This window comes from Symphalangus syndactylus, chromosome 8 (assembly GCF_028878055.3).
Source record: "Symphalangus syndactylus isolate Jambi chromosome 8, NHGRI_mSymSyn1-v2.1_pri, whole genome shotgun sequence".
Taxonomy (NCBI): domain Eukaryota; kingdom Metazoa; phylum Chordata; class Mammalia; order Primates; family Hylobatidae; genus Symphalangus; species Symphalangus syndactylus.
This window is the reverse complement of record NC_072430.2, coordinates 117849908-117877506: the sequence shown is the minus strand read 5'-3', so window position 1 is coordinate 117877506 and position 27599 is coordinate 117849908. Positions and strand designations below refer to the sequence as shown.

Here is a 27599-nt window from a genome sequence, read left to right as displayed (position 1 = left end):
TCTTTGACCTTTTATAGAAGTAAATTTCAAAAGTGAAATAAAGGCCCCTTAGTAAACCACCTTAATTTTTCCTCAATATTAATTGCCATATAATTATGGTTTTCTTTATGCCTATATTTTCTGGCAGATTGTAAAATAAAGTATTTCATTATTTTTTAAATGGTAGTTTTTCATCTTCCTGTTAGTAATCCCAATCAGTATTATTTTCTTCAGGGCTCTCAATAAAGCCTTTCTGGTCTGCATTATATTTCCTTACTGTAAAAGCCTGGCAAAGGAAGACAATACTCAAAATAGGGCAAGACTGGTTACATTCCCAAGAAAATAATGCCTACCCTAAATAAATGCCATGAAAGGGGCAAAAATCACCAATTAATTGCTCTAAAAATTATTAAAAGCTTAACTAAAGAGCCAAAAGTTTAATAGCACACAATCACTTAAGCTCCTACTATGTACCAAGCACAGTGATAGGCCCCAGGGGTACAGTAAACACAAAACATAGTCTATTATATGGAACTCAAAATGCAACAGCAAAATATAAACATTAGATAATTAAATGTGAAGGGCATAAATTTCAAGCTCCTTCATAAAGTATTAAATTAAATATAACTTAAATGGAGAGATACGCTATGTAAATAGAAGGACTAAAACTTGTGACAGTATCAATCCTTCCCCCCTCAAAAAATAGATAGGCGCACACACACACACACACACACAATTTTTTCAAAATCAAGTTATATTTTCAACTTAATCCCCATCCTATGTCACACCTACATGACCTGTGTCTGTGGAAATTGGCAAACTTATTCTAAAGGGTCAACTGATTTTCAATAAAAGTGCCAAAGAAATTAAATGAGACTTAAAGATAGTTTTCTCAAGAAATGGTGCCAGAACAATTATGTATTCCTATAGTAAAGAAAGTTAACTTCTAGCTTCTACCTCACACAATGCACAAAACTTAAGAACAGATCCTACATTGAAATAAAAATCTATATTTTAAGGGTTTTAGAAGAAAACATAGAATATCTCTTTGACCTATAGTAGAAAATGATATATTCAACAAAATGTCAAAATAAGTACCATAAAAAAGATAAGCTACGCTTCATTAAAATTTAAAGTGTCTGCTCAACAAAAGACACCATTCACAAATTAAAGACACAAGCCACAGACTGGGAGAAAATATTCATAATATTCTAACAAAGCACTTATATCCAGAATATACAAAAAACTCTTATAATTCAATTATAAGATCAGCAAGCAAAAGACATAAACATATAGAAAGCAGGATAAATGCTTTGTAGAATGCTTTTTAGAATGGTCAAAAAGCAAATAAAATTATGTTTAATATCATTTGTATACAGAAAATGTGTATCAAAAATACAAGATGCCACAACACAACAGTTAAAATGGCTACAATTGAAAAGACTAACAACGCTCAATGTTAGTAGCTGTTTGGAGCAACTGGAATTCTCATGTATTCCTACTGAGAAAGCAAAATGGACCAACTTGAATGTGGGAATATGTATTAGCAGTTCATACAGAGTTAAACATCCATCTATCCCCTTGATCCAGAAATTCCACTAAGTTTTTATATGAAAACATATTCCCACCAAATATTTGTACCTCAATGTTCATAGCAGTTTTATCTTTAATAAACAACTGTTGGAAATAACTAAATGGAAAAAGGATAAATAAGTTGTAGTATACATTATACAACAGAATACTACTTAGCAATAAAGAAGAACAAATTACTGACACAGGCAAAAATAATACACTGTACAGACTTTATGCTGAGTGTAAGATGCCAAACACAATAATACACTGTGATTCCATTTATGAAATTCTCAAACAAAACTAATCTAAAGTGAAAAAATTCTAAAGAGTGATTGCTGGGACAGAGAATGACTGAGAAGGGACATGAGGAAAACTTCTGGATAGATAAAAACGTTCTACCTTGAGATGAATGTGGAGGTTTAAGAGTTTATCCGTTTGTCAAAATTATATAGCTATGACATATATTTCAGTGTATATAAAGCATAACAAAAAATAGCTGTAAAAATTATATATTATAATAACCTGAGGTGCCGTAGGGAATGGGTGAGAGTGGAAGTGAAATAAGAATGACAAAAGTAGAGTGTTGATTATCCTATAGGTCTATGAGGTTCATTAGTCTATACTGTTTACTTTAAGTATATGGTAAGAAGGTCATGAGATCTACCTTCTTAACAAATTTTTAAGTGTACAATACACTATTGTTGGTTGTAGTACAATGATATATAACAAATCTGTAGCACTGATTTTTGTTTACCTAAAACTTTATGCTCTTTGATTAGTAATGCCCTATCTTCCTCTCCCCTCATCCCCTAGAAACCACCACTCTACTCTTTGATTCTATGAATTTTACCATATTAAATACTTCATATATGGGGAATCATGCAGTAATGATCCCTCTGTGACTGTCTTATTTCACTTACCATAGTGTCCCTCAAGGTTCATGCATGTCCTCACATATTACAGAATTTCCCTCTTTTTAAAGGATGAGTAGTATTGCATTGCATGAATGTACCATATTTTTTTTACCCATTCATCTGTCAATGAACATTTAGGTTGTTTCTATAATTTGGCTGTTGTGAATAATGCTGTAATGAACACAGGAGTGCTAATATCTGCCTGAGATCCTGGTTTCAATTCGATTCACTTCAAATAAATACTCAGGAGTGGGATTTCTTGATCATATGGTAGTTTGAATTTTAATTTTTTGAGGAACCATTATTCGGTTTTCAGTGGTGGCTGCACCATTTGCATTCCCACCAGTAATGCGCAAGGGTTCCAATTCTTCCACATTTACATCAACACTTGTTATTGTTTGTATTTTTCTTTTTTTTTTTTGAGACAAGAGTCTTGCTCTGTCGCCTAGTCTGGAGTGCAGTGGCGTGATCTCGGCTCACTGCAAGCTCCGCCTCCTGGGTTCACACCATTTTCCTGCCTCAGCCTCCGGAGTAGCTGGGACTATAGGCGCCCACCACCACACCCAGCTAATTTTTTGTATTTTTTAGAAGAGACGGGGTTTCACCATGTTAGCCAGGATGGTCTTGATCTCCTGACCTCGTGATCTGCCCGCCTCGGCCTCCCACAGTGCTGGGATTACAGGTGTAAGCCACCGTGCCGGACATATTGTTTGTGTTTTTATAATAATAGCCATCCTGAAAAGTACGAGGCGATTTCTCGTATACTTTTGACTTGCATTTCCTTGACAATTAGTAACACTGAGCATTTTTCCATGCAGAAGCCTGTTCACATGCTTCTGCTCAAACTATTAGCTTCACATGCCATTTGGGGGGAAAAGCAAGTTTCTAGCAAAGGCCTCTACTACTAACCCACTGGTTAGAGCCACTATAGCCTCCTTGCTAATCCTCTAACAAGCCAACCTGTCTCCACCACATCCTCTTTGTACTTCCTTTTTCCTCTGCCTGGAATTCCATTTTCTCAAGTTTATACTTGGCTTTTTCCCTCAGTCTCTTCAGGTTTCTGATGTGCTCCCCTGCTCCCTACCCCACCCCTTACCAATCCTACATAAAACAGCACCCCATCTGTCTCCTTTACCCATGTTATTTTTCTTCATAGCACTTACCACTACCTAATATATGTTGTATTTGTCAATATTCACATGTAGTCAATGGTTATCCTAATGCACTTAAAGAGTGTCAACTGTTCGGAGTTAAGAAAAGGAAAAGAAGCCTGTCACTAAGGTAGAAGGAGAGACAGAACAATATGATGTCACAGATGCTAAGGGAAGATAGGAATAAAAAATAGGATATACAAATGGAAAAAAAAGGCTGCTAAATTTGGGCGTCAAACAGTTCTCTTGTGTCCAAGGCCAATTGAGAAAAGTGAAATGAAAGCCAGACTGCAAGATGTTAAAGTTCAAGTACACTGGTGCTTTTAGGAATCAATCATCCAAATGAGTTTTTTTTTTTTTTGCCTTGTCTAGAGTATGGAAAGAAGACATAAAATGCTAGTGAAAACAGGCAAGAAGATCAACCAAAAAGGTTTTAATTAATAAAACTCATAATATTTATTTATAAACTTCAGACCAAAGTAAATCTTTTGGCATGACAACTACCAAATAAAACAAGGTTTACGAATGAATATAGTGTCTAAACTGTGAAAGATACAATTCTAAGTGATGTTTTATCATCTTTTTTTTTTTACTTTTATTATTATGTATTTACTTATTTATTTATTTTTCTTATACTTTAAGTTTTAGGGTACATGTGCACAATGTGCAGGTTAGTTACATATGTATATATGTGCCATGTTGGTGTCAACCACCAAATCTCTGCAACTGTGGTCACCTGCTTTAAATGCAAATTTAGACTTTTGCATTTAAAATAACAATTGGTCTACACTTCAATAGAAAACATATGCTCTCCTTTTCTGAGAAAAACATTCTCCTTCAATATCTAGTATGAGAAATATTTTTACTTCCAATGTAACTATAAATTTTTAATAAGATCATTTTCTCCATAAAAACATCTATACAGAAATGTTCTCAAAAGTTATTTTCCCAACTTTATATTTTGGAAGATAGATAATCTATATTTATAGCAGGTACAGAGAAAACCTATAATCAAAAATTGACACTGTTGACAACAGACAAAATGACAATTCCCTGCTTCAAGTATGGCAATTCAAATGATATTTTAGTGGGAAATATTTTCTCCTTTCATTTCTTTCTTCATGCTTCATCGTTGCTGAATTTAAAAAATATTAATGATGTGATTAATAAAAACCTAGAGATGACAGCGTTTAGAGTTATTGATAATAGCTGACATTTCAAAGCACTCTGTGATTTACGAAGCTCTTTAACATAGCTTGTCTCACTTAATTACCACATTATTCCATAGAAATTAATAACATTATGCAAAACAATTCCCAGGTTAACAATAAGAAAACTGGGAGTAATTCAGTAAACTGAGTTAATAAGTAACAGAATATTAGAAGCCAGGTATTTGAACTTTAAGATCAGTACTCTTTCCATGGCAACCTTCCCCCAGATAAATATTAATTTTATAGCTGTATTATTTATTTGATTTTTCTAGATAAATCACTAATGCTATTAATATAATCAAGAATAATATATATCTGCAACCTGACTTTTTTGTGTATTAAAAATTATTATTAGAAAAGTATTTTATATCTACAATTATTTTGCCTTAAGAAATATCCTAATCCTAAAAATACAAACATTAGCTCAAGTTCAATAAAGGGAATCTCATGTTTATCACTAATTGCTATTTGAAAATTATCCTCAGAAGTCAAATTGAAAAACCTAGATGATTAAACACTACCATTTGGGGCAGGCTGGTAGCATGACAGATGTAGTTCGGGAAACTTTTTTCAAAACTTAATTGCAGCACTATTCACAATAGCCAAGAATGTGGAATCAACCTAAGTATCCATCAACATAAGAATAAATAAATCAAATGTGGCACATATACACAACGGAATGTTATTAAGACATTTTTAAAAAAAAGAATGAAATCCTATAATTTGCAGGAATATAGATGAAACTGGAGATCATTATGCTAAGTGAAATAAGCCAAGTACAGAAAGACAAATATTGCATGTCCTTACTCACGTGGGAGCTAAAATAGTTGATCTCATGGAGGTAGCAGGGAGAATGATAATTACCAGAGGCTGGGAAGTATGCGGGCAACGTTGGGTGGAAAGGGGAGATGAAGAGAAATTGGTTAATGGATACAAACAGTTAGATAGAAGGGTTAAGTTCTAGTGTTCAATATCACAGTAGCGTGACTACAGTTAACAATAATTTATCATCTATTTCAAAATAGTTAGATTTGAAGTGTTCCCAACACACAAAAAAAATCATAAATGTTTGAGGCGATGGATATCCCAAATACTCTGATTTGATTACTACACATTGTATGTATGTAATCAAAATAACACATGTACAATTATCATATGTACAAATGTATTTGATACATATGTATCAAAATATCACATGTACAATTATCATATATATAAATGTATGTACAATTATTACATATCAATAAAAAGACTACTGACAAAACGAAACAAAATTTCATTCTCCATTTTCTAAGAATGTATCAGTAGAACCAGGCTATAAGGAAGCACTTTACTAAAATGTGCTGTGAAAGCACACCATGCTTAACATCCACTCAACAAAATAGAGATTAAGCATCTACTAAGGATCAAGCAGCTTCCTTTCAAATCTTCCATGTCAAGTAGAGTAAAGCAAACACAAATTTTCCGTGTCTAATTTTTTAGATTTTAAGTTCTATTGAATGAGAGATTTGAGAAATAGCCATAAACTGTTAAAATTAAAACTATAATCTGATATTTTAGTAAGACAAGATGTTTTACTTGAGTGATACATTTTAATCCTGGCTTCCATTAACATTAAGTTAATAATCTGCATGAGTAATATGTTATTTTATATTATTGCTATTACACATAATATTCAACCAACGACCAGTACTTAACAATGACTATTCAATGTCACTGGAGCTAAACTTATGGCATAAAGAGGCTGCTTTGATCTATTTAAAAGAAAATTAGCAAACTCAAGCAATAATTCAAAGGAGATCAGGAACTGAAACAGTGTGCCAGGCAGCACTGTGAGAAATATGCTGTATCAAATTCCCTGTGAATCCATTAGATGAATATACAAAATCATAGTGAGCAACAGGGCAAATAGTACAAAACACTTTTGAGAAACGGAACAAAGAATAGAGAGAACACTGGTTCTAGTAATATATTCTTCTGAATCATCATACACTTCTAATGTAAAATATAAAATTCTAAATGGTACATTACATCCATAGATAATACAAAATTTATATACCTCGCAAAAACATCTCTACAAGTACAGATAATACTCGAATAAATGATATCATACAAATTATTTACTGCCATCTTTTACAAGTAAGAGCTTATTTTAAATATTTTCTCTACTTCTCAATGAAAAGGCATGTTTCTCTAAACTTATCAAAAATCTTAACAATATTATGTTCCTATGTGGTAGTTCTATTAATCTAATTTTGGTTTTAATATGATTCTTTAGTGAGAAAGGCCCTCTTTAACTATATTTAATAAAAATGAATTAATAAAACATGAACTCTGCTTCACATCTGAGCATTGATTTTTCCATATAACATTGCCTCAGATGAGCAGATTCACCCCCCAAAGTTAATGCATTCACATATTCCTTGTCAGAATAACACTGGCTGTTTATCTAAAATTGTTCACCAGGAATTGCATGTCTTTCATTAATTGTAGAAAGAAAGAAAGGTGTGGAGAGATTTGGCTTCTCTTCTATGAATAAATTTATGCGACGAAATTACAAAACAAAGGTTTCCTTTCAGTAATTTTCTTTTAAGTTAGAATAAAATTTATTTTCATAAAATATATTAATAATGTACTCTTGAATGAAAAAGGAACTTACAAAATATGGTATTAGTGCAGTTTATATTTAAAAGTTACTCATAAATATGCATTAATAGATATGCATCGAGGAAAGTCAAGGCTGCTATTCAACAAAACAGTAAGTGGCTGGCCCTGGGTGGTGAAATTATGGATAGTTTATATTTTCTTTTTTAAAATTTTTTATTTTTATAGATTAAGGGGTAAAAGTGCAGTTGTTTTACATGGATATATTGCATAGTGATGAAGTCTGGGTTTCTGGTGTACCAATCACCCAAGTAGTGGACATTTTACCCATACTTGCTTTCCTCCAACTCTCCCACCTTTTAGAGTCTCCAGTATCTATTATTCCATTCCATATGTCCATATGTGCTCATTTCTTAGCTCCTACTTGTAAGTGAGAATATGTGGTTTTTGACTTTCTGTTTCATAGTCATTTCACTAAGGGTGATGGCCTCGAGTTCCATCCATGTTGCTGCAAAAGGCCTGATTTCATTCATTTTTATGGCTGAATAGTATTCCATTGTATATAAATGCCACATTTTTTATCCCATCATCTGCTGATGGACACTTAGGTTGATTCCATGACTTTGTTATCGTCAATAGTACTTCAATAAACATAAGAGTGTGGGTGGAATTTTTATACAACTGAGTAGATACCCAGTAGTGGAACTGCTGGACTGAAGTCAAAACCACAATGAGATATCATCTTACACCAGTCAGAACAGCTATTATTAAAAAGTCAAAAATAACAGATGTTGGAGAGAATGTGGAGAAAAGAGAACACTCATACATAGTTGGTGGGAATGTAAATTAGTTCAACCTGTATGGAAAACAGTATAGAGAATTATCTTTATTTTTTTAATAAACTATTTTTATAGCAGTTTTAAGTTCATAGCAAAATTGATTAGAAGGTACAGAGATGTCCCACACACCTCCTACTCCCACACATGCACAGCCTTTCCCATTATCAATAGCCCCCAACGGAGAGGTACATTTGTTAACAACTGATGAACCTACATATCATTATCACCCAAAGTCCACAGTTTATATTATTCCTTCTGGAGAATTTTCAAATACAGAAATTCCTCTACTAGGAATAAACTAGCACTTTCTTCTCGGCTTTCTATAAATTTAATTATTATTTCAGAAATTAGCCTATCTTTACAGGAGAAAATGTTATAAACCATGAAAAGAGTATCAAATACATAAGGAAGTGAATGTTATATAACAAATGTACCTCCTCCTAAACAACTCCCTGCATTCCCTTCTTGTTGGTAAGTTACAATTGTGATAGTTCTGATCATCTGTTTAATTAATTTGCTAGTGAAGCCTCTCACATTCTTTACAACTAGAAAAATTCAGTTTTCCAAAATTAAGGCTCTGGTATATTACATATATCAGCTTCATTCAACTCTTTTATTTAGTCCAAAAGAAAAAGAAGAAAATGTCATTTAAAAAATAACATACTCAGCTGCTTGTTTGTAGTGCTTCAAATCTTTCTTTAAATTTTTGTTCTCATTTTCCAAAAGCATAATCTGGGTGTAGACATCTGGAACATTCCCAATAGTTCTAAGTTCAGTCACTCCTTTCTGTATTAACTCATACCTAGGATAAAATCAAACAAAGGGGTTTATATCATTTCTTTCTGCCAAATTGGCTTAATTTACGTACAATTCAAAAAGTTAAGTCTCAGGGAGTGTTATAGTAATTAGTTGCAGTATTACATTTATAAGTTAAAATGTCCAACATTCATAATATATTTTAGAATAAAATATGACTTCTAGGTACCAATACCATCATGGTGCATAAAATATAATAACTGAACATCTCCTATGTTCCAGGTACTGGTCTAGACAATAGTATAACTGACAGAAATGTCTACGTCCCTATTTCATGGAGTTTCCATTCTAGTGGAGAGGGTGATAAGTTCTATGAAGTTAAATAAGCTGTCTAAAAGATATAGGAAGAATGAGGTGGAAACACTGATGGGAGTGCTTGTGCTATTTTACATAGGGTGGGCATGAATGACAAACATGACTGACAAAGTGATATCTGAACAGAGATCTAACGGAAATGAGGGACTGTGTTATGTGGACAGCTGGGAGAGAAGCAGCTGGAGCAGATGGAAAAGTAAATGCAATGGCCCTGAACCAAGGAAGTGTTTGGCAACTACAAGAAAGAACAAACAGCCAGGGTATCTGGAGTGTCTGTAACTGAAGCCAACTAAGTGACCAAGGAGAGAATGGTGAAAGATGAGTCAGGAAAACAGCAGGCAGCCACAGTGAGGAAAGCAATTTTACTCTGAATCAGAAGTAAACCACAGGAAGGTTTTGAAACAAGTGACACCGACCAGATTTATGTTTTAAAGGGATTAGTCTAGCAAGCATAGAATCAGAGAGATCAGTTAGCAGGCTATTACAGTAGTCAAGGAGGGAGCATGGTGGCTTGAAGGAAGTTGGTAGCAGTGGAGATTATGAGAAATAAGTACCTTCTAGAAATGCTGTCAAGGTGGGGCCAGCAGGACTCTCTGATGGATCAACTGTCAGGTGTTGGTAAACGAGAGAAGGCAAGTGCGACTCCAGGGTTTTGGGCTGAGCAACAGATAGCCATTTATTTACTAAGTGGGGACAAATGCAGGAGGAGCAGAGTGGCTGGAGTAATTGAGGGATTGTTTCCATTCGTGTTAAACGTAATATGTCTAGCAGACATTTAAGTGAAGATAAACGTTGAGTATACATGTTCAGAGTTCAGGAAAAAAGTCAGGGTTGGCAATTTAAATTTGGTAATCAACATTATAGACACTATTTAAAGTCATGAGACTGAAAGAGACCAGCTAGGCAGTGAGAAATGAAAGTAAAGAAAGAAAGAAATGAAGAGGTCCTAGGAGTGAGCCATGAACACTACACTGCTTCTAGGTTGAGGGGAAAAGAAAACACTACCAAAAAAGACTAAGCAAGAGAGGCCCGTGAAATAGTGGGAGAATCTGAGAGCTGTGCCCAGGGGCCAAATGAAGAAAGTGTTCTAAAAAGGAAGAACCGAACAACAGTGACAAACGCTGCCAAGAGTCTGAAAAGAATACTGAGAATCAATTACTGAAGTTGGCACTGTGAAAGTCACTATTAAAAAAAAAAAAAGTTTTCAATAGAGTCATGTGGATAAAAGCCAAACTGAGAGTACGTCTGACAGACTAGGAAATGAGGAAGTGGCAACAAACTTTTTTCAAGGAGATATGCTCTAAAGCAGAGCAGAGGGAATCAAGATGAACTTAGAAGAAGATATGAAATCTAGGGTGGTTCTTCTCTTCCTTTTTTAAAATGTGAGATATTATTGTACGTCTGTATGTTTATGGGAATGACCTAGCAAAGAGGGAAAAGACTGACAATGGCGGTAAAAGAGGGACGATTACAAGAGCAGTATCCTTAAGTCTGTGAGAGGGGCTGGTATCAAGCAGACAAGATGAGAGTTGGCTTCAGATAACATTAGAGTCTGAGAGAGAAGAGAATACCTGAGGCCAGAGGCAGCAGGGTGGTAAAGAGGCAAGTGGGGGTGATGGAACTTCTATTTTCTCAGTGAAATAAGAAGCAGCATCAGAGAATCAATTGTAGATTGTAAATAATTACAATTTTAATCACTGTGTATGGCAATCAATAAAGTTAAAAAAAATTGGAACATAGAAAAATATTTCAAGTAATAAAGTTATTAATAAATCCCTACAAAGCTTGCTCTAGGTGAGCTACATATTAGAGCTAAAAATTATAAATTATCAGTAGTTTCATATTATAAATCATAATTTAATAATGTTACACATTTATGAAGTCACATAGTTTGTGTTATATATCTGATTTTTTTCTAAAAAAAGAGCAAGAGGATCCCCCATAGAATATCCTGAAGATTAAGATAATTGAATCAATATTCCATTATATTTGCCACAATTTATAAAACAGGAAATAGGTATCAATTGAATCATAAATTCAGTAAGTAATCTGTACTAGGAATGTGATTTATACTTATCTCAGAAGAGAAGACATAGGGATTGATTTAAGTATTAGAACATAAGCTTTTTCTGACCATAAAATTGGTTTTCAGCACCTTGCTTTATTTAATGTGGAAAAACCACTAGAGAAATTTTCTATGAGGAAAAAAGTGATTTAATAGTTTTTCCTCTAAATACTATAAATAAAATAATAAGTGATAAAAGAAGCACAAATCCAAATACAACATTTATTACATAGTATATATCTCAGGACATTCAAAAATTATTTATCAGGTAAATTTTCTGCCATCCATATAAAAATATGAAAGATGACTTTAGGTTCATTTTTAGATAATAATACAAGTAATCAGGAATCTTAATGCACAAACTACAGAAGCATACTTCTCAATAAAATCTGAATTTTCATACATAATATTTTTGTGGTTTGCTTCAGTTTGTATGTATCTGTTGTTTTGTTTTGTTTTAAGAAATATCCTGACTTTTTATTTTTTCTTCTTTTTCACTCACTCTTAAGACTGAAAAGTGTTCACGTGGGAAAAAAGATTGCCATAACTATTAGAAATTTGAAAGATAATTTGCTCTCAATGAAATTGCCAATAAAATTATCACTAATAAAATTGCATTAATTCTCTTAATATTTACCAGGAGATCCAAAAACTACTTAGAATTATGTAGAAATGGAGAATATATATGAATTTCAGGGAGAAAGTGCATAGAAATTTCATAAAATTTTGTCTACATACCAAAAGCATTTAAGACCCACTGCCATAAATGATGAATATTATGACAGAATTCCAGTAAACATATAAATGGTGTCAGAAGAATAAGGATTATTTTTCCCTCATGGTGGCACCCAAGGCATAGGATGTCAAAGACAGGGGAAAGGTCATCTAGATTATAATCTCCTTATGAGAAGCCTATAACGAGAACTTTTCCTCCATGTTTTCATAAAGATTTAGGGAAATACATTACCAACATAGACAAAATTATTTTAATTACTGTACAAACCGAGGATGTTAGAATCCCCAGCACTATCGCGACTATCACTTAGAACCAGACAGTCCCTCTCAGGAAAAATACAGCACGGTTGACATGTTTATTACTGGCCCCAAGATTCCTCAAACCAATATAGAAAATAGGCACAAATTTGAATTCTAAATTAATATTTTCTTAAGTCCTTTTAGTATCCAGACAAGCCAAAAGGCACCTTTATTAATTTTTTCCAAGATTCCCTTGTATAATTGCACAATATAGCCCTGTGGTTAGGAGACTGGTCTTTAAGATCAGTATGTCCTAGGTTGACTCTGCCACTTACTGGCTATGACTTGGTGGGACTCACTGAGGAGATTTCCTAATCTCCCTATCCCCTTTCCTTATCTCCCTATCCCCTTTCCTTACCCGTAAAATAGAAATATGGCTGTGGCTACCTGCTAGATACAGTTGTTGGGAGAAGTAAATGAAATAATGCATGAGAATATACTATATCAATAAAAATGACACAAAGTAAATTTCTGAGTGATAAGCCTAAGGCTTCACCTTCTTAAATATTTTTAAATCCCTCATATTTAATAAACACGGTATTAATTTTGTTTTAAAAATTTAAATTACTCACCTAAATGGCTGCTCTCTTAATATCACAGTACATAAATCTGTGCAGATGTATTTATAGTGGTCAAATTTATCATAATGTAACATAGCAAAAATTAGCTTTTGCTAACTTTTATGTCATGTAGAAGAGTCACTACATTCCTGTGTTAAACTTAATAATGACTGGGGAAAAAATATTCTTATGGGACAAATAACTAGAAGCCAAGTCCTCATTAACTGAAGAAACAGCAATAAGATCAAATGACAGAGGAACAAGTATTTGTGTAGTGTTCACTGGAAGTCATTAATGTATACACAACACCACACATATTTCCTGTACATATTTGGGCAACATAAGGGCTATATCAAAGGTAATTTTAATTCTAGGCTCTGGTTTTAAAACCTAACCATCCCCAGAAAGTTGTAACTGCACTGCTCACATTGAAGTGATTAAATGTTATGACAAATTTTATTGTCTAAAAGCTGCAATATTTCTTTTTTCATGCAAATTAATGAAATATACTCTTAATTTACAATCTCTTCCATTATTAAAGAAATTAAATTAGTAATTAAATGTTATAAATAATTGTACTATTACTTTCGATGGCATTTTCATTACCACCCTACCTTCAGTGAAATGGTGCGAATAGGCCAAACTGGAGAGAACCAAGTGTTGAATAGGAAGTAAAAAGGTGAAGAAAGAAAAAAAATTTAAACTCTGTTTTCGAAACATTGGCTGGAAAGGGAAAAATGGTTTAAAAAGAAGTGGTAGTAAGGGGCAAAAAAAGAGTAAGAATGTATCTTTAGGGTGAGTAGTTCTGACAATGTTAATAGGGGAACAGTCAGTATAGGAAGACAGATGGATGACATATGCTCAGATAAGGGTACTGGAATTAGACTACCATATTTTCTCCATTGTAATTTCTTCTTTAATTTTCCCCCCCTGAGAAATTACCATTGTCCATTGATAATTCTAAAACAGGCATACAAATAGAATTGAAGCATTGACTAAACCTGCAATGGAAACTTTTTAGTGTTTCATAGAAGAAATTCCTACTATGTTCTGGCCACTCTTTTCTGTAAAGGGTCAGAGAATAAATATTTTAGAATTAGCAAAACTATCTTTACAGGCCATATCACCCTGCTGTGACTAATTAACTTTGCTTTTACAGAGTGAAAGCAGCCATATACAATACCTAAAGAAAGGTCATATCTATGTTCCAATAAGATTTTATTTTAAAAATCAGGAAGCAGGCCAGATTTGGCCCAAGGATCTTAGTTTTCTAACCCTGGATTTAAAGGATCTATTGCCTTTTTGGCTTGAGGAGTGAAAGAACCTATATCAAATTTTACTACCCAGTGTTTTGTTTGATTATTTTAACAAACTAACAAAGGAAAATCCTTGTTTGGTCATGTTTTGAAAGATAAGTGAATTCATAGCAATGATATATTCTAAGTGTTTTTTCCTGTGGTAAAAATGATAAAAAAATAACATATTTAATATTCCTGTAATTTTACTATGTAGAATAGGTAAAGTTTTCTAATCAAAATAAAAAATGTTTCATATGAAATAAGGTATTCAATACAATGTAATCTCATTGCAAACTGGCAGCTAGGGATAAGGATAAAAGTACTTGAACCACAATATTCTAAACTCATAAAGAGATATGTTACACCAATTTTATCTTATGACTAGTATGCTTAGTTTGGGAGGACTTTAAATCCTAATAATAACAGTAATCTTAGTTTCCTGAAATTTCATCTCATCAATTCAGATTGCTAAATCTAGATGGAAAATAAGACAATAGTCACCGAATTGTTAACAGTATACTTGGATCCAGATTATTCTAAGAAAATCATTTTACACTTTGGACTGGCCTAACATATAAGCATCACATGTCCTAACACATGTTGGAACACAGAAAGTTAAGTGAATCATATTAATCTTTCACTTTACTAGCACTGTAAATTAATCATCTACCTACTTTTACAAAAAATATATTTTCTAATACATTTGTAATTATTATATTTCTTAGGGATATTTTTATAAAAAATTATTTTAAATAATTCACATTATTTCCAAATTTAAGAGAAGCAGTATTATTTTTCTTCCACTGAACTTTCTGTTTTTCTTAGACTGTATTAATGAAAAATAATTCTCCTCATAGAATTTATTAACATTAGATGTGCAATTTAAAATAATGAAACTGATTGCTCTTATGTGCATGTTCTCAGAAGACAAGAACCAGAAAAAGCAAAAAATAAAAATTTATACTACAGCTGGATGAGTAAAAATTGCAAATTTTCCATACATTGCAAATTTATTTAAAATTAGGAATTAGTCCTAATTATAAACATCTTTAGATAGCATATTAATCCCCCTTTCTAGAATATGCAATAGCTATTAAAGTTCAAATATATTTTCATAGCTAATCATTTAATAAATTAATTTAAACAATGTCAGGAAACTGAAAATATGCCTGGTGACATTATTATTATAACAAAGGAATAAAGGTACACCTACTGATTTTCATAACTAGTCACTAAAATTTTCAATTATAACAAGAAAATATTATGTTTAAGTGATACTCAAAATACAATTCCACTTACTTCTAACTGAAGAATATTCATAGAAATATAATTAATCAGCTATGTGAGTAGAAAAAGACAAGCCGTTACACTATAAATAAAACAAGGAAGTAAAGCAGTACTGTTTAGTATAATGTCTAAATACAGGAAATACTCTCAATAATTATACAAAAATATTAGGAAATGTTTTCATAAAATATCTTTGTGTTTTATAACTCCAGGAGACATTCAAGTTTCTTGATTTTTTGAAAATTACTTAAATATTTGGGAAAGATGTTTAATAAAAATGCCTTTGCAACTGCTATTCTGATTTGTGTGTGTGTGTGTGTGTGTGTCTGCGTGTGTGTCTGTGTATGTGTGTTGTGGTTTCAGGGCTGGAGATGGGAAAAATTTCTCATCATTTTTCATAGGCTGAGTCATTTCAAAGTCTCCTAAGACACTTAAAAGTGTACATGTTAAATGTTAGAATTTTAAGAGAACTATTTATCTACATAATTGTTTACCATTCAGACTGAAAGCAATCAAGAGTTCTGGTCATTCCCATTTTGATCAAGAAATTGCAGAGAAAGTCTTCTATTACTTCAGGTACTGCATGCTTTGAAGGAAGAACTGTTTTCCGTTCCTGAAATTTAAATGTGCATTTATTTATTCTGAAAACATCAAAGATAAGCCTTCGACTCATTCATTCATCCATTCATTTTTTTTCAACAACATTCGTTGACTGTTATATGCCAGGAACCATTAATATTTTAATTACTAGGGATAAAGCAGATGAAAGCAAACAAATCCCTGTCCTCCTATTAGTCAAGTGGATGGAGACAGAATATGAATAACAAAATAAAAAACATATACTATGACAGATGGTACTAAGTACCTTGGGGTGGGGAGAAAGTAGAGGACTAAAGATAGAACCAAGTGTAGGACAAGTATTTATGTGAAGCTGGGTTGCTACGTATTTAGGGTGGTGAAGATGTCATTGATAAAACTGTTATCTGAGCATAAATCTAGACAAAGAGGAAGAGTGTCTTATGTTCCGGTTTGTATCTGCATCAGCAAGTGCAAAGGCCCTGCAGCAGGAGTGTGATTGGATTGTCTAAAGGACAGTAAGAAGGTAGGTTTGCCCTTTCAATAGCACATAGCATGTTAACCAAAAAAAAAGAAAAAAGAATGCATGGACCTTTTAATGCTTTTAATTATCATTTAAAAAGAAATACAATAATTTTAGTACCATGACTTTTAGAAACACTATGGAGGAAATAATTAGTAACAATAGGAGCTTACACTGCTATTCCACACGGAAGTTAGTCAGTCTATCAACTAGATCAGGGGTCAGCTAACAGTTCTTATAAATAAAGTTTGTTAGAGCACAGCATGCCCATGCCCATTTGTTTACATATTATGTATAGATGCATTTGCACTACATGAGACAGTTGACTAGCTGCCACAGAGTCCTTATGGCCCTCAAAACCTAAAGTACAAGTTGAGCAATCCCTAATCCGAAAATCCAAAATCTGAAATGCTCTAATAGCCAAAAATTGTGAAGCACCAACATGATACCACAGGTAAAAAATTCCACATGCAAGTACTTAACACAAACTTTGTTTCATATAAAAAATTATTTAAAATATTATATAAAATTACCTTCAGGCTATGTGCACAAGGTGTATATGGAACATAAATGAATTTCATGTTTATAACTGGGTCCCAGCCCCAAGAGACCTTAATGTATATGTAAAACTAAATAATCCAAACCTAAAACTTTTGGAACTTTATATTTGTTAACGCTTGAGAGGAATGGGACTATGTGGCCTGAGCCACATAGCATGAAGCTGCAACTTCTGCTTCTTCGATTATAGATTAAATGTCTTCATTACTGTCCTAAAAATGATTACAAAAGATGGATACCACCAGAGAGAAGACCCCTTTAGAACACTGCCCTTCCTTGCAGAATGTCAAAGCAATCTTCCTTGCAATGTAGCGGGCTGTAATCAATCAAATCATTACAAAGTATGTAATGACCTTGTATGGAAAATGCTGCAACCCTGTTAACTTCTGTTTCTGCCTATGTAAGTGAAAACTTCCCCATTTTGGAACACACACTCATTCTTTTGGAGACTGTGTTTCCCAGGTGGCTATCCTCAAGCTTTGCACTTGAATAACACTAAATCATATTTTCCAAATATCATTATCATTGATATGTATTTGCAAATATTCCAACATCTGAAAAAAAATCCAAAATCTGAAATACTCTGGTCCCAAGCATTTTGGATAAAAGATACTCAAACTGTATGTAGTATTCTGACAGAATATCTTAGCAGACCTAAAACTAGAAAAATGAAGACATTTCAGCAAGCAACAAATGAAATTAGTACAGCCATAAAAATTATATCATGTAAGTCAGTGTACAAAATAAATCAAATAATTGGTAGTTTCTTAAAAATACCAAGGAATAGGGAATACTAATTCTATTTTATGGAATGAAGTATTGCTCAATAAAAATAAAATTAAAAAAATAAAACAATCATCGTCTCTTGAGTGCTGTCATTTTCTTCGCATTGGCAAGAAGTCACTAATTTGTTTGCTGACTATTTGAATAAGCAGATCTATTCTCAACTACAGAAACTCAGCAGCAAATTTTCCTTTCGCCTCTCTTTCCCAAGCTGGTAATGGTTATATAACAAGTTACACAGAATGCACAGAATGTTTACATGGAAATCCAATGAGGAAAGAGGATCTTTGCTGCCCCAAAAATTCTTTCCAAAAGTGCTACACAAAATTCAACACTGATGTTTATGACTGATAGCTGCTATGACATTCACGATAGTGGTAAGTTGAGGCAAATTTGGGGGCTACAGAAAAATCCCGACAAAGGGGTACAGTGTAAAATTACTTTTGTAAAGTTCAAGAATAATTTGGAAGGAGGCAGTTCAAGATGGCTGAATAGAAGCCTCCGATCATTAACCCTGCAGGAACACCAAACTGAAGAACTATTCACACAAAAGGCAACTTCATAAGAATCAAAAATCAAGTGAGTAATCACAAAACCAGGCTTTAACTTCATATTGCTGAAAGAGGCACTGAAGAAGGCAGAAAAGACAGTCTTGAGTTGCTGACACCACACCTCCCCCATCCCCTGGCAGTGGCCAAGTGGCATGGAGAGAAAAATCTCTGTCCTGTGGGAGGGAGACTGTAGTGATTATGGAATTTTTACATTTGAAAATAGTGCTGCATCATCATGGCAGAAAGCAACACCAGGCAGAACTCAGCCATCACCCACATAGGGAGCATTTCAACCAGCCCTAGCAAGAGGGGACTTGCCCATCCCAGCAGTCAGAACCTGAGTTCCAGAAAGCCTCACAGCCATGGGCTAAAGGGTTCTGGGATACTAAATAAACTTGAAAGGCAGTCTACACCACATGGACTATAATTATTTGGCAAGTTATGATGCTATGCTGGGCTCAGAGCCGGTGGACTTTAGGAGCACATGACTTAGTGAGATACCAGCCAGAGCAGCCCAAGTGAGTGCTTGTGCCACACCTCCCCTAACCCCAGGCAGTGCAGCTCACAACTCCAGGAGAGACTCCTTCCTTCTACTTAAGGAGAGAAGGGTAAAGATGACTTTCTCTTGCAATTTGGATACCAGCTCAGCAACAGTAGGGTAGGGCACCGGGCGAAGTCCTGAGGCCCCCATTCTAGGCCCTAGCTCCCAGAGAACATTTCTAGAAACTCCCTGAGCCAAAAGAGAACCCACTGCCCTGAAAGGAAGAACCCAGTCCTGGCAGGATTTATGACCTGCTGACTAAAGAGCCCTTGGGCCCTAAATAATCAGCATCAGTAGCCAGGCACTACTTGCTGTGGGTCGTGAATGAGCCTCAGAGACATGCCAGCTTCAGGTGTGACCTAGCACATACAGAGAGGTGTGGTGGCTATGGGAAGAGATTCTTTCTGCTTGAGAAAAAGAAATGAAAGAGTAAAGGAGACTTTCTCTTGCAGACTAAGTAGCAGCTTGGCCCTAGTTGGGTAGAACACCAAGCGGGCCCACTGAGGTCCCTGAATCCAGGCCTTTGCACTCAAATGGAATTTCTGGACCTGCCCTGGGCCAGAGGGCAGACTACTGCCCTGAAGGGAGAGTTCCAGGTTTGGCAGCATCAACCTCAAGCTGACTGAGTCCTTGACCCTTGAGTAAACATTGGTGGTAGCCAGGCTGTATTTGCAATGGGCCTAGGCTGGTGGTAGACTTCCCTGATTGTGGAAAGGGGAGAGTAGCAAGGACTTTGTCTTGAGGGTTGTGAGCTAGCTCAGCTGTAGTAGAATAGAACACCAGGTAGATTCTTAAGATTTCCAAATCCAGGCCCTGGCTCCTAGACAGCATCTCTGAATGCACCTAGGCTGGGGGAAACTTGCCACTCTGAAGGAAAGAACACAAGCCTGGCCACTTCCTGATTGTAGAGCCTTAGGGCCTTGAGTGAACATAGGTGTTACCCAGGCAGTGATTTACAGTGAATGGGCCTTGGGGAAGACTCAGTGCTGTGCTGGCTTCAGGTCAGACCCAGCACAGTCTCAGTGGTAGTGACCACAGTGGTGGCTTCTATGAACCCTGCTCCAGCTCCAGGCAGCTCTACACAGAGAGGGAAACACCCATGGTTTGGGGGGAAGTAAAGGAAAAGTACTGGTAATCTAGAGAATTCTTCCGGATCTTATCCAAGACAACTTAGCCAGTACCTCTGTAAGACTGCAAAAGCCACAACATTACTGAGATTGGAGTGCCCCCAATGAAGATACAGCTGCAGTGACCAAGAACTTAGATCATAACACCCAAGTCCCCTCAAATACCTGGAATGCCTTCCCAAGAAGGATGGGTAGCCTAGAATGTGAAGACTACAATAAAATACCTAACTCTTCAATACCTAGACAATGATGAACATCCACAAGCATCCACAGCATTTCCATCCAGGACAACATGACCTCACCAAACAAACTAAATAAGGTACCAAAGACCAATGGTGGAGAGATAGAGATGTGCAACCTGTCAGACAGATAATTCAAAACAGTTGTTGTGTGGAAACTCAAAGAAATTCAAGATAACACAGAGAAGGAATTAAGAATCCTATCAGAAAAATTTAATGAACAGACTGAAAAAAGTTAAAAAGAATCAAGCAGAAATTCTGGAGTTGAAAATTCAACTGACAAACTGAAGAATGCATAAGAGCCTCCTGCCAACAGAATTGATCAAGCAGAAGAAAGTATTAGTGAGCTTGAAGACAGGCTATTTGAAAATACAGTCAGAGAAACAAAAAAGAATAAAACAGAACGAAGCATGCCTATGAGATCTAAAAAAAATAGCCTCAAAAGGGCAAATGTTAAGAGTTATTGGCCTTAAAGAGGAGGTAGAGGCAGGGATGGAGTAAGAGGGAGGAAGGTAAACAGGAGGCAAACAGGACATACAGAAAGACATAGGGGTAGAAAGTTTATTCAAAGGGATAACATCAGAGAGCATACCAAACCTAGAAAAAATATCAGTATTCAAGTGCAAAAAGATTATAACCCAGATTAGACTACCTCAAAGCATTTAATAATCAAATTCCCAAAGGTCACTAATAAAGAAAGGATCTTAAAAGCAAGAGAAAAGAAACAACATATATAGCTCCAATATATCTGGCAGCAGACTTTTCAGTGGAAACCTTACAGTATAGGAGACAATGGTATGGCATGTTTAACGTTATGACGGAAAAAAAAAAACTTGTATCCTAAAATAGTATATCCAATGAAATTATCCTTCAAACCTCAAATATCCATGAAGGAAAAATAAAGATTCTCCCAGGCAAACAAAAGGGAAGGGATTTCATCAACACCAGACCTGTCCTACAAGAAATACTAAAGGGAGTTCTTCAGTTTGTAAGAAAAGGATGTTAATGAACAAGAAAAAAGCATCTGAAGGTATAAAACTCACTGGTAATAGTAAGTACACAAACACAGAACATTATAACACTGTAATGGTGGTATGTAAACTACTCATACCTTGATAGAAAGACTAAAAGGTGAACTGATCAAAAACAATAAGTACAACAACGTCAAAATATAGACAGTGCAATAAGATAGAAATAGAAATAATAAAACTTTAAAAAGCAGAAGGATTAAAGTGGAGAGTTTTCAGTAGTTTTCTCTTTGCTTTTTTTGTTTGTTTATGTAATCAATGTTAAGTTGTCATCAGCTTAAAATAATGAGTTATCAAACAGTATTTGCAAGCCTCATGGTAACCTCAAATCAAAAAACATGCAACAGATACACAAAGTAAAAAGCAATAAATTGAATCATACCACCAATAACCTTCACTAAATGGAAGACAGGAATTAAGAAGAAAGAGAAGACAACAAAACAACCAGAAAACAAATAACAAAATGGCAAGGGCTTCCTCCTTATCAATAATAACACTGAATATAAATGGACTAAAACCACCTCCAATAAAAAGACATAGAGTGACTGAATGGATGAAAAATTAAGACCTAATGATCTGTTGTCTACAAGAAACACACTGCACCTCTAAAACTGAAAATAAAGGAATGGAAAAGATATTCCATGCAAATGAAAACCAAAAAGGGGCAGGAGTAGCTATACTTATGTTGGACAAAAGAGATTTCAGACAAAAACTGTAAAACGAGACAAGAAAGTCATTATATAATGATAAAGGGGTCAATTCAGCAAGAAGTTATAATAGTTGTAAATATATATGCACCCAACTGTGGAGTATCCAGATATATAAAGCAAATATTATTAGAGCTAAAGAGAGAGATGGACTTCAATACAATAATAGCTGGAAACTTGAAGACCCCACGTTCAGCACTGGACATATCATCAGGACAGAAAATCATCAAAGACACATCAGACTTAATCTGCATTACAGACCAAATGAACCAAATAGCTATTTCACAGAGCATTTCTTCCAATGACTTCAGAATACACACTCTTCTCCTTATCACATGCATCATCCTCAAGAGCAGACTATCTCTATCCTTGGGATATACATGGCCTGGCATATTGGGCCACAAAACAAATCTTAAAAAATAAAAAAACAAAAAAGCCCTGAAATTATGTCAAGTATCTTCTCTGACTATAATAAAATTAAAAATCAATAACAAGAGGAATTTTGGAAACTATACAAACACATGGAAATTAAACAATATGCTCCTGAATTAGAAAAGCAAAGAGGAAATTGAAAAAATTCTTGAAACGAATGATGGTGGAAACACAACATACCAAAACCTAAGAAATACTGTGAAAGCAGTACTAACAGGGAATTTTTTAGCTGTAAGTGCCTGCCGATGTCCTCAAGTCCCTGTTTAGGCACCACTTTGCCACCTGCAAGGACCTTGGGGGACTGAACAAAGGATGACGAACATGGGAATAAAGACAAAAGAGTATATTTGGAGGAAGGGTCAGGGGACTTCTTGCTTCTAGTGAACAAGGGCCCTAAGCTTCTTTAGTCCTCCATATTTATTAGGTAAAAGGGATAGCAAGAAGAGGGGGTGACTGTCGGGTGACTATCAGTCAGCAGTTTGATTTACAGCAGGCTTGCAAGATTGCATTCTTCAAACAATAGGCTGTAGATGTCCCAGTAGATAACCTCAAGGAGCACAGTGCCAGGGAGTCATTGCCTTCAGCAAACCTTCTGGTGGCAGGCACAGTCATAAGTTTGCCCACATCCTGCATTCATGATAAACAGTTTGCTGTTTGATCATATACCCTCCATTGGAATGTTGAGTTGGTCATGATCCCTTTGCCGGCTCTCTACAAGTGCCTACACCAATAATAAAGAAAAACTTAAAATAAATTACCTAATGAGTCATTTTAAAGAACTAGCAAAGTAAGAGTAAACAAAACCTAATAAATATAAGAAAAATAATAAACATCAGAGCAGAAATAAATGAAATTCAAATGAACAAAACAATACAAAAGATCAATAAAACAAATGTTGGTTTTTTGAAAAGATAAAATTGACAAGACATTAGCCAAAAAAAAATTTTTTTAAAGTAGACTCAAATAAATATAATTAAGAGGAAAAAGGGGACATCACAACCAATACCAAAGAAATTTTAAAGGATCATTGGAGGCTACAATGAGCAACTACATGCCAGTAAATTGGAAAGCCTAGAAGAAATGGATAAATTCCTGGACACACAACCTACTAAGATTGTAACATGAAGAAATCCAAAAGCCAAACAGACCAGTAACAAGATTGACACCATAATAAAAAGGCTCCCAGCAAAGGAAAGCCCTGGACACAATAGCTTCACTGCTGAATTGTATAAAACATTTTAAAAAGGAAATAATTCCAACCCTACTCAAACTATTCTAAAAATACAGAAGAAAAGGGAATACTTCAAAATTCATTCTATGAAGCCAGTATTACCCTGATATCAAGGCCAGACAAAGACATGTTAAAACAAGAAAACTACAGGCCAATATTCCTGATGAGCATAGATACAAAAATCCTCAACACCATATTAGCCAATTTAATTCAACAACACATTGAAAAGGTCATTCCTCATGACCAAGTGGGATTCATCCTTGGAATGCAAGGATGGTTCAACTTACGCAAATCTATCAATGTGATACATCATAACAAAAGAATGAAGATCAAAAATCATATTATCCTTTCAACTGATGCTAAAAAAAGCATTTGATAAAATTCAACATCCTTTCATGATAGAAAACCTTAAAAAACATGGAGATAGAAGAAACATACCTCAACACAGTAAATGACATATATGACAGACCCACAGGTAGTATCACACTTAATGGGGAAAACCTGAAAGCCTTTCCTCCAAGATCTGAAACATAACAAGGATGCCCATTGTCACAACTATTATTCAAAATAGTACTGGAAGTCCTAGGTAGAGCAATGTGACACAGGAAGGAAATAAAGGGCATCCAAATCAGAAAGGAAGAAGTCAAATTATCCTTGTTTGCAAATGCTATGATATTATACTGGAAAAAAACCTATTCACCAAAAAAACAATCAGGACTGATAAATTCAGTAAGGCTGCAGAATATGAAATCAACATACCAAAATCAGTAGCATTTCTATATGCCGACAGTTAACAATCTGATAAAGAAATCAAGAAAGAAACCACATTTACAAATAGCTACAAATAATATACCTAGAAGTTAACTTAACCAATCAAGTGAGATCTCTCTACAATGAAAGCTATAAAATACTGATGAAAGAAATCGAAAAAGAAACAACAAAATGAAAAGATAGTCCATGTTCATGGATTAGAAGAATCAATACTGCCAAAATGTCAATACTACCCAAAGCAATTTACAAATTCAGTGGAATCCCCATCAAAATAGCAATGACATTCTTCCTGGAAACAGAAAAAATAATCCTAAAATGTATATGGAACCAAAAAAGTCCCACATTAGCCAAAACTATCCTGAACAAGAAGAAAACTGCACGAATCACATTATGTGACATCAAATTATACTACAGAGCTATAGTAAACAAAACAGTATGGTACTGGTATAAAAACAGATACATCGACCAACAGAACAGAGAACACAGAAACACATCCATACATCTACAGTGAACTCATTTTCGACAAAGGTATCAAGAACATACACTAGGTGAAAAGACAGTGTCTTCAATAAATGGTGATGGGAAAACTGGATATCCATATCCAGAAGAATCAAACTAGACCCCTATCCCTTCTCATATACAAAATCAAATCAAAATGGATTAAAGACTTAAATTTACACCCTCAAACCATGGACCTTCTAAAAGGGAAAACTCCCAAAAGAAACTCTTCAGGACACTGGTCTGGGCAAAAATTTCTTGAGCAATACTCCACAAGCACAGGCATCCAAGACAAGTAATGGACAAATGGGATCACATCAGTTAAAAAATTTTGCACAGCAAAGGAAACAATCAATAATGTGAAGGGACTACCCATAGAATGGGAGAAACTATATACAAACTATCCATCTGACAAGGGATTAATAATCAGAATATATAAGGAGCTCAAACAACTCTAAAGAAAAAAAAAATTTTCAAATGGGCAAAAGATCAGAATAGACATTTCTCAAAAGAAGATACACAAATGACAAATAGTTAAATGAAAAGTACTCAACATTACTGATCATCAGAAAAATGCCAATCAAAACTACAATGAGCTATCATCTCACCCCAGATAAAATGGCTTTTATCTAAAAGATAGCCAATAATGAATGCTGGCAAGGATGTGGAGAAAAGGTAACCCTTGTACACCATTAGTGGAAATGTAAATTAGTACAACCACTATAAAGAACAGTTTGGACATTCCCCAAAAAAACTAAAAATAGAGTTATTTAATATGATTCAGCAATCCTACTGCCAGGAATATACTCAAAAGAAAGGAAATCAGTATATCGAAAAGATATCTGCACTATTGTGTTTATCTCAGCACTATTCACAATAGCTAAGATTTGGAGGCAACCTAAGTATCCATCAACAGGTGAGTGCAGAAAGGAAATGTGGTACATATATGTAATGGAGTACTATTCAGCCATCAAAAAGAATGAGATCCTGTCATTTCCAACAACATGGATGGGCCTCGACATCATTATGTAAGTGGAATAAGTCACGCACAGAAAGACAAACTTCACATGTTCTCACTTGTTTGTGGGGGCTAGAAAGTAAAACAATTGAACTCACGGAGGCAAAGTCTAGAACAATAATACCAGAGGCTGGGGAGGGGAGAGGGGATGGTTAATGGGTACAAAAATACAGTCAGAATGAGTAAGATCTAGTACTTGATAGAACAAGAGAGTGACTACATTCAACAATAATTTATAGTAATTTTTAAATTAATAAAAGTATAATTGGATTGTTTGTAATATAAAGAAATATAAAAGCTTGAGTTGATAGAACCCCATTTACCCTGTGATTATTGTACACTGTACACCAGTATCAAAATATCTCATGTATCCAATAAATATATGTACCTAGCATATACCCTCAAAAATTAAAAATTAAAAAAAACTGGACTATTCTTCCAAATATTATTAAAAAGACATTATATAAGAAGTACAGGATGCTATATCAAATGTCATGGGAGATACCAAACTAGCAGAGTACAAGATGTCTGCATTCAAGTCTTTGCAGTATGCTGGTTACTAACACAGGAGATTATATATAATTGTAAGGTGAGGGCAAAATATAGTTGGAAGTGAACATTCATTATACAACAATAAATGCTACCTCAGCTTTTTTGGTCAATAAATTTAAAAATGATATTTTAGGCTGATTGTTGGAAGGAACTTGGAAAACAGGAAAAGGAAGACAGAGAGACTGCAGTAGGGTGTATCTATTCTCATTTCTAAAGACACTTATGGGCAGCTTAAAGGATGTTTGTTGTATGTACGGGTGCAACAGACCTGGCATATTCCTGCCCTTTCGAATAAATGTTTACATTCTGTGTCTTTCTGAATGTGTACCATGCACACACCTTGAAGCATTCCCACAGAAAAGAAATACAACCACCTTAAACTGTGTTGGTTCTTATTTATACTGTACAATAAAATGTATAAGCTTGTAAATATACCTCAATTTATAGTTCTTCTGCATTTATACACAACACACACACACACACACACACACCCCTTCCAAGCTCTAATGTGATCGTGAATATCTCTTTTACCTTTATGTAGGATATTTATTCAACATATAATTGGTGAACATCTCCCATGTACCACATACCATGAAAGGTGCTGGGAATTAAGCATGAATAAGACAGTTCTGTCTTGAGGAATTGAAAGGCTCATTTAGCAAAAACAAAACATAATACAGAAGCTCTTTTATTTCTTACAAATTTTGATTACAAAATCCTACTCATGTATCCACGATATCATACAAACAACCATTATGTACGCTGAAGAAATTTAAGTTGCACTTTTATCCCTATTATACATTATATACAACTCTCAT

The 27599-nt window shown here is 34.6% G+C and overlaps 1 protein-coding gene across 7 annotated transcripts in view; it reads right to left on the bottom strand.

The window, feature by feature from the left end:
• Positions 1 to 27599, bottom strand: part of SPAG16 (sperm associated antigen 16) — a 1161742-nt gene that overhangs the window by 1116552 nt on the left and 17591 nt on the right. For 5 of the 7 annotated variants that reach the window (XM_063645681.1, XM_055290509.2, XM_055290510.2 and 2 more), the window contains exons 4-5: positions 16141 to 16259; positions 8935 to 9072 (exon numbers count right to left, since the gene is read on the bottom strand). In XM_063645681.1, coding sequence (XP_063501751.1) covers positions 8935 to 9072; positions 16141 to 16259 — 257 coding nt within the window. The remainder of the gene's footprint in view (positions 1 to 8934; positions 9073 to 16140; positions 16260 to 27599) is intronic. The other 2 variants (XM_055290512.2, XM_055290513.1) reach the window with 1 other exon arrangement.